This window comes from Phaethon aethereus (genome assembly GCF_964289735.1).
Source record: "Phaethon aethereus genome assembly, chromosome: 9".
In the NCBI taxonomy this organism is placed as follows: Eukaryota; Metazoa; Chordata; class Aves; order Phaethontiformes; family Phaethontidae; genus Phaethon; species Phaethon aethereus.
The window spans coordinates 2,332,207-2,338,206 of record NC_138585.1 but is presented as its reverse complement, the minus strand read 5'-3'; the positions used below and the strand labels follow the sequence as shown (position 1 = coordinate 2,338,206).

The 6,000-nt window shown below is 47.9% G+C and overlaps 1 protein-coding gene across 1 annotated transcript in view; it reads left to right on the top strand.

The window, feature by feature from the left end:
- Positions 1 to 1,683: 1,683 nt before the first annotated feature.
- Positions 1,684 to 6,000, top strand: part of VPS8 (VPS8 subunit of CORVET complex) — a gene marked incomplete at its 3' end in the record, with an annotated part of 88,055 nt that continues 83,738 nt past the window's right edge. Inside the window, exons 1-3 of the mRNA XM_082003665.1 lie at positions 1,684 to 1,824; positions 2,491 to 2,559; positions 4,331 to 4,461. Of these exons, the coding sequence (XP_081859791.1) occupies positions 1,699 to 1,824; positions 2,491 to 2,559; positions 4,331 to 4,461 (326 nt within the window). The 5' untranslated portion in view covers positions 1,684 to 1,698. The remainder of the gene's footprint in view (positions 1,825 to 2,490; positions 2,560 to 4,330; positions 4,462 to 6,000) is intronic.

The following is a 6,000-nucleotide window of genomic DNA, read 5'->3' as shown; positions in this document are numbered from 1 at the left end:
GTCTTAAGCGTCACGACTCTGTTGTGGTTCCAGTTTCCTAGCCTGAGCACTGCTGGTGCAGGGTGTATCCTTAGAGCCTCTGGGCAGTTCTCAGAGCTGAAACCATAGACAGTGCCAGGCCCCCGGCGGGTCTGCTGAGCCACTGCCGTAGCGCCCGTCGTCTTGTGTGTGGTCTCCCGAATGGGACTCCCGAACGAATGGCGTCTCTGAGGAAGACTTTCCTGTCTGTAACCTGCTAGTCTCAAGGCATCTTCAAAGCACAGATGATGGTGTGTTGGTAACGGCAAGCTCCCTCCACTGAGCAGCTTGCTCTGGTGACGTTGGCTGGCCCGTTTCTGTAAATGCTTTTTCCACAGCTTTTGCTAGTCAACTGTTTCAGAGCTCAGAAGGTGTCCTTGGACAGGTAGATCCTCTGCTGTCACTGCTGAGCTGAGCCTGGCCCTGAGGACAGCAGGAGGACTGGTTCCTGCTCAGGTGGAGGTGGAAAACGGGGACCTGCCTGGCAGGTGCTTGCCTAGAGGGTAAGAGGACACTCAGGATGTTCCGTGTTCATCCGCATGCTTTTGCTGCTAGGTACAAGACAGAGCCTTCTCCAAAGAGGAGGGAAACATGTCTGCTCTTCAGGAAGAACAACAGGAAGGCCAAATAGGTAAGGCAGGCATAGCTGTAGGATGTTCTTTGTGCGCTTTGTGCCTTTGCTGAAGCTGGAACCCTAAATGACGATTCACCTGCTGCCGTGCCTCCCAATGGGCACAACGTGGGCTCTTCCCCCAACCTCTGACCGATCAGTACACTGGATGGCGTCACCCCGCGATGGTGTATGCAGGCACAGGTAAGAGATCACGGTAGCTTGGGTGTCTTGACATCGTTAAACTGTAAGTATTTATCCTTCCAATGTGTGTTTTATTTTACATTTCACAGCAGTGACCCCTCCCCTTGCCTCTTCGCTTGGTGAGGGCTCTTGGAAATCCCACATGGCTTGCTTCCGTCTTGAATAACCGAAATGCTGAACTAGCTGCAAATGCTGCTCAGCCTTTCCGGGTGGTTTTTTGAATGAAAACAGAAATGTTCGGGCACCAAATCTTGTTACAGCAGCTCTTGCCTTGTCTAAAATTAGCCACATATTCCCAAAGGCTTTTGTCTCTCACCCAATTTCTAACCTACAGTGACACTTTTTCTTGGCTTTGCTGGGACGCAGCTGCAGACTGGTGCTGTGCAGACCAAATCCCGGGCCCCAAAATGCTGGGAATTGTAGCAAAACCCACTTGGCTGTAGCTAAGGCGCCGAGGGTCCGGAAGGGGTGCGATGCACGTTGATCTCTGTCTCTCCTCTCTTGACCTATTACTAATTTTTTTCCCTTTTCCTTTCCTTGGAGGTTAACGCACCCATCGGTCCCGGGCCCGGTTTCCCAGCCGTCGTCGTGGAGCAGACGCGGGATTTCCCATTAAATTAAAGGATTTTGTGCGGCAGCACCGCCGGCTCTGTCCCTCTGTCCCTGTCCCGCCGTCCCTGTCCCTCAGTCCCTCCCGGCAGCGCCGGGCGCCGCGGCCCCTTTAAGGCCGGCGCGGGGGCGGGTGGCCGTGCCGGGCTGCGCGTGCGCAGGACGGGCTTGGGGGGGGCGTCTCTCGGCCTCGGGTTCGAGCCCCGGCGCTGCCGGCCTGGCGGTGGTAGCAGCCGCGGCCGCCCCGCAGCCCGACGATGGAGGCTGCGCCGGAGCAGGGCGCCTGCCCCGCGGGAGCGGAGGCCGAGCCGTGCCCGGAGCCACCCGCGCTCCGGCTGAGCGCGACGGAGCTGGACAGCGAGCTGGTGCGTCCCTCCCTGCGGGTGATGCGGCCCAAGGGCGGCGGGGAGGCGGACGCGGCCGGGCCGCGCAGCCCCGCGGTATCTGCGCCGGCCCCCGCCCGCGCGGGCCGCTCCCCTCAGCGCCGGGGGCCGCGCGCCCCCTCAGGCCGGCGCGAGGGAGGGGCGGGCTGACCCCGCCGCTCCGCGCTCATGGCGGCCTCTCGCCGCCTTCAGGCCTTCCGCAGAAACTCGGGCGTGTGCAGGTGTTGCCGGTGGGCCCCAGGCAGGTAACAGGCACGCCTGTGCCGTACGGCTGCTCGAGCAGCCGGTCACCCAGAGCTTAACATTAATCCCGCGTCCTGGAGCCGCTGTGGCCGAGCCTGGTCGTGCAGTCGGCGGTGTAACATTGGTTGTGCTCTTTTCAAATGCCTTTTTTAAAAATTTCTAACTTCAGATCCGGGCACAGGTCAGAGAACTATCTTCTATTTTTGATACTAAGTACTCCCTGTTCTGTCTTGCAATGCCCGATTTTAGAGAATGGTTTTTAAATAGGAGGAATTGCAGGATACGTGGTGCCTCTCTGGGCAGAGGTACGTTGGAAGGAGTGCATGCATAGCTGCTTTCCTCCCCCCGCCCCGCTTTAGTTAGATAAAAGTTTGGAAGGTGGAGTAGGCAACCTAAACTCAGTCTGTGGTTTCTGATGTACAGATCGATGACAAAGAATTCGACATTCCTCAAGTTGATACCCCTCCGACACTGGAGAGCATCTTAAATGAGGTGAGTGGTCCATCAGCCATGCAGCCAGTGCCATTACAGGGAGGAGCTAAGATGAGGCAGCACATACTCTTCTGGGTCTTCTCATATTGTGTTTTTCCTAGGAAATAAAATTGTGCAACTTCATAATTTCCTGATACTGGTAGCTGACAAAGCACATGCCAGTTGAGTAATTGCTGTACAGTGTGTAATACAGAATTTTGTTTTTTCCATCAAAATATCCACAGCTCAAATGTAAAGGATTTCCATCAAACTTAAGCATGTTCACCTGTGGACTTGGACAGTCACCTGAAGGCTATACAGTCCCTTAAAGGTCAGGGCCATCAAACAACTTTTTTTTTTAAGGTAAAAATAAATGCAGATAATGTAGTTCTTAAGCTGTGGGAGGAGATGAGAACTAAATTCCTCAAAACTCCATTTATGTGTTTAGCCCTCTGGCAGGAGTAATGAACTGTCTTAACACCTGACGTTGCCTGTAGTACCTTACAGGGAAGGACTGACTTTGTGTCTGTTATATCCAACTTGGTGCAATTTTTACAATAGCTACGTGAATGCGCGATTCTTAGAAAGCAAAAGAAAGGCATGGAAGCAAAGATAAGCTCCAAGAAAACAAACTTTTTAACAAACTGAGGAAATTGGTGGTTGGACTTTCTAGGAAGCCAGCATAAAGGGAAAAGGAACCCGTGAGAGGTGACAGTTCTTTTTAAAAAGCTGTATTAAAGATGCAAATATAAGGTGTCCCAAACCGATACAGTCTAGGAACAAGATGAATAGCAGAAGGGGTCATGTACGGAGGCATATCCTCTTTCTGCTGATGCCTGGGTGATGAAGGCAGAGAGAACTTACTAAATCTGGGTGATACCAAAGTGTAAGGAGGTGGAGTCACATCCATGTCAGAGGAGTACAATCCAAGTGTTAAACTTGAGAGGTAATCATGAAGAAAGTTTACTTCAGTGCAGACAAATGTGAAGTCTTACTCCAGTGCTATTTATCTCGGGATGGCAATGACAAAGCATCTTCTGAAAAGGATTTTAGTGGAGAACAACCTGACTGAGCCAAGAAATTCTACAGCTGCACTGGAAAAAGAGACACTAAATGGGCAGAGGACTGCCAGCTGTAAGACAAATGAGGGGCACCTACTCTATTCTCTGCATGTTTGGCATTAGGAGGGGTATTGTGTTTGCGCTCTCTGGCTCTGTGCTTTGAGAACAACATGAACTGTACTGGATTTAGAAGGCATCAGGGAGAATGGCTGTTTAAAACATACTATAAAAAAGTTCCAGGCTAAGCCTGGGTGGGGAGAGAGAGAGGTCTCACCAGCAGAAGAGCAGAGAGAAGAGCAAAATCAACCCTTATAGCAGTTGCAGGGACTGGTAGACTCTGAGCCACCACTTGATGAAGTGCTGAAGTAGGTGATAATAATTCTAGGTCTTCTCTTGGCATTTGGACACCTTTGAGAACAGCTTAGTTAAAGGTCTGTTAAAGTTCTAATAGAGTAGGTAACAGCTGAGGAGGAAAGATTAGTTGAATAACTCTCTCTCCAGCCCGCTTCTGTGATTCGGTTTTCAGAATTCACAGTAAAAAACAGTAAAACCGTGATTTTTTGATTAGGCAGAATCAGTCTAGTAAAGTAATACACTGTTCTGTTTTTTACATATGAGACTATCTTATCCTCTCCATTTTTCTGCTTAATTGATGCCGTTTTGCTAATGTTTCAGTGAGGTTGTTGTGTGTTCCGAATGTTTAGTAAGCTGTGGTGATTATCTTCCTTCAGACCGATGATGAAGAAGAGTCCTTCATTTTGGAGGATCCCTTTCTCTTGAACATTGATAACACGGATACGCACTCCTACGACACATCTTCTGTAGCAAGCTCTGACAGCGGGGACCGGACACACCTGAAAAGGTACTTCAGGACTCGTAGCCTGGGAGGTTAATTGATTTTTGAAGGAGCGCTACTTATATTCATTAAAAATGAATTATTCTTTTTTTGAGTGGGTAGAAGGACAATCCAAAGCTAAGAGCAGTTGAAACTTCCTGAGGCAACCTGCTGCCTCCTTCCCGAGCTTTGCTGTGAGCATGCGATTTGTCTGTTACTTGGGTAGGAACTCTTTAATTGCATATGTGGATTTTGTCTCCTGCTGTTATGTCCTGGTGATGAAGTCCCACTGCAGGGACTCTGGTGAAGCTGGTTTTGAGAGAACAGTGTTATTGCTGCAAGATCAAATAGGCAAAGACAGGACATGTTTTTGCAGGGCTAGCCTGCATTTTTTTATCTCTCTCTCTCTCTCTCTGCCGCCCCATATATTTTTTTATATATATATAAAAATGCATTTTATGGGAGATGGAATATTTAAATTTCTCTGAATTTTAATGGAATCTTTAAAACACTGAAGCATGATGACTTTAAAGATCTTTCAAAGGCGTGTCTGATGACTTCCAGAGTCTGCAAGCAGCTGGTGGTTATTTTTAAAAGGCAAGTGAACCGAAGTCACTCCTGTAAATGGAATGCTAATCTTGACATCTAAAAGCAGCCTGGAATGTGATAATTAGCTGTAATACCGCTGACTGTCTCATTAATTACTCAAATGATGGCCTGATCTGGGATCTGAAGACACTCCCATGGCCGCCTTATGTGCCGTGGGAAGTTGTGACTGTTGTATGAGCAATTGCATAGGATATAAATGCTCTTATGTGTGATGGTTATGGTGGCGTATGCTAGTGTACTGAACTGTCCCTTCTTTTTCAGACAAGATGGTTTGTATTGAGGGAAACGTTACCTGGAATGGCTTAAAGATTTCCAGACAGAGTGGGCAGAAAAGCCTGGAAGTGTTATTGTCACCTTTGGGTGAAGCTAGTTACCATGTTTATGGGTCCTTAGCAGTAATAGAAGCTATTAACAACATGTTTCTTCAGCCTACATGTGAGCTACTTATTTGTGCATCTCTGGAGAGATAAGAACTAAATGTTTACCTCTTAGTTTTGGAAAATCGGCTTTCTGGTGGTGTCTGCTTGGCAGCGAAATTGCAACTTTCCTGGGGATTTTCCCTCTACTGTGTGCGCTGCAGTATACCACTGCTCTTTAGAAATAACTGTCACCCATACATTATTACTTTTTAAAAACATTTTCTCCGTAAACAGAAAGGCTTAACCTTTCGTATCAGATCAGCTGTGTTTTAATTGAATATTATTCTTTAGGCATACAACCAGTTTTCCTCGGAGTCTGTCTTCTGCCCATAAGCCTTTTCCAATTGTTTATTTTCCTTAGGTACTCGCCTTTAAAGGCTGAAACTTCTGACTCACTGGAAGATTAATTAAAGAGCAAAAGTGTTGCTTTCAGGCTTTATAATAATTTATAAATTTATAATAATTTTTTAATAAATTCTAATGTTTGCAGATATGTGCTTGAAACGGAGAATTTGTTTGAAGAACTTTTTTTCCCTGT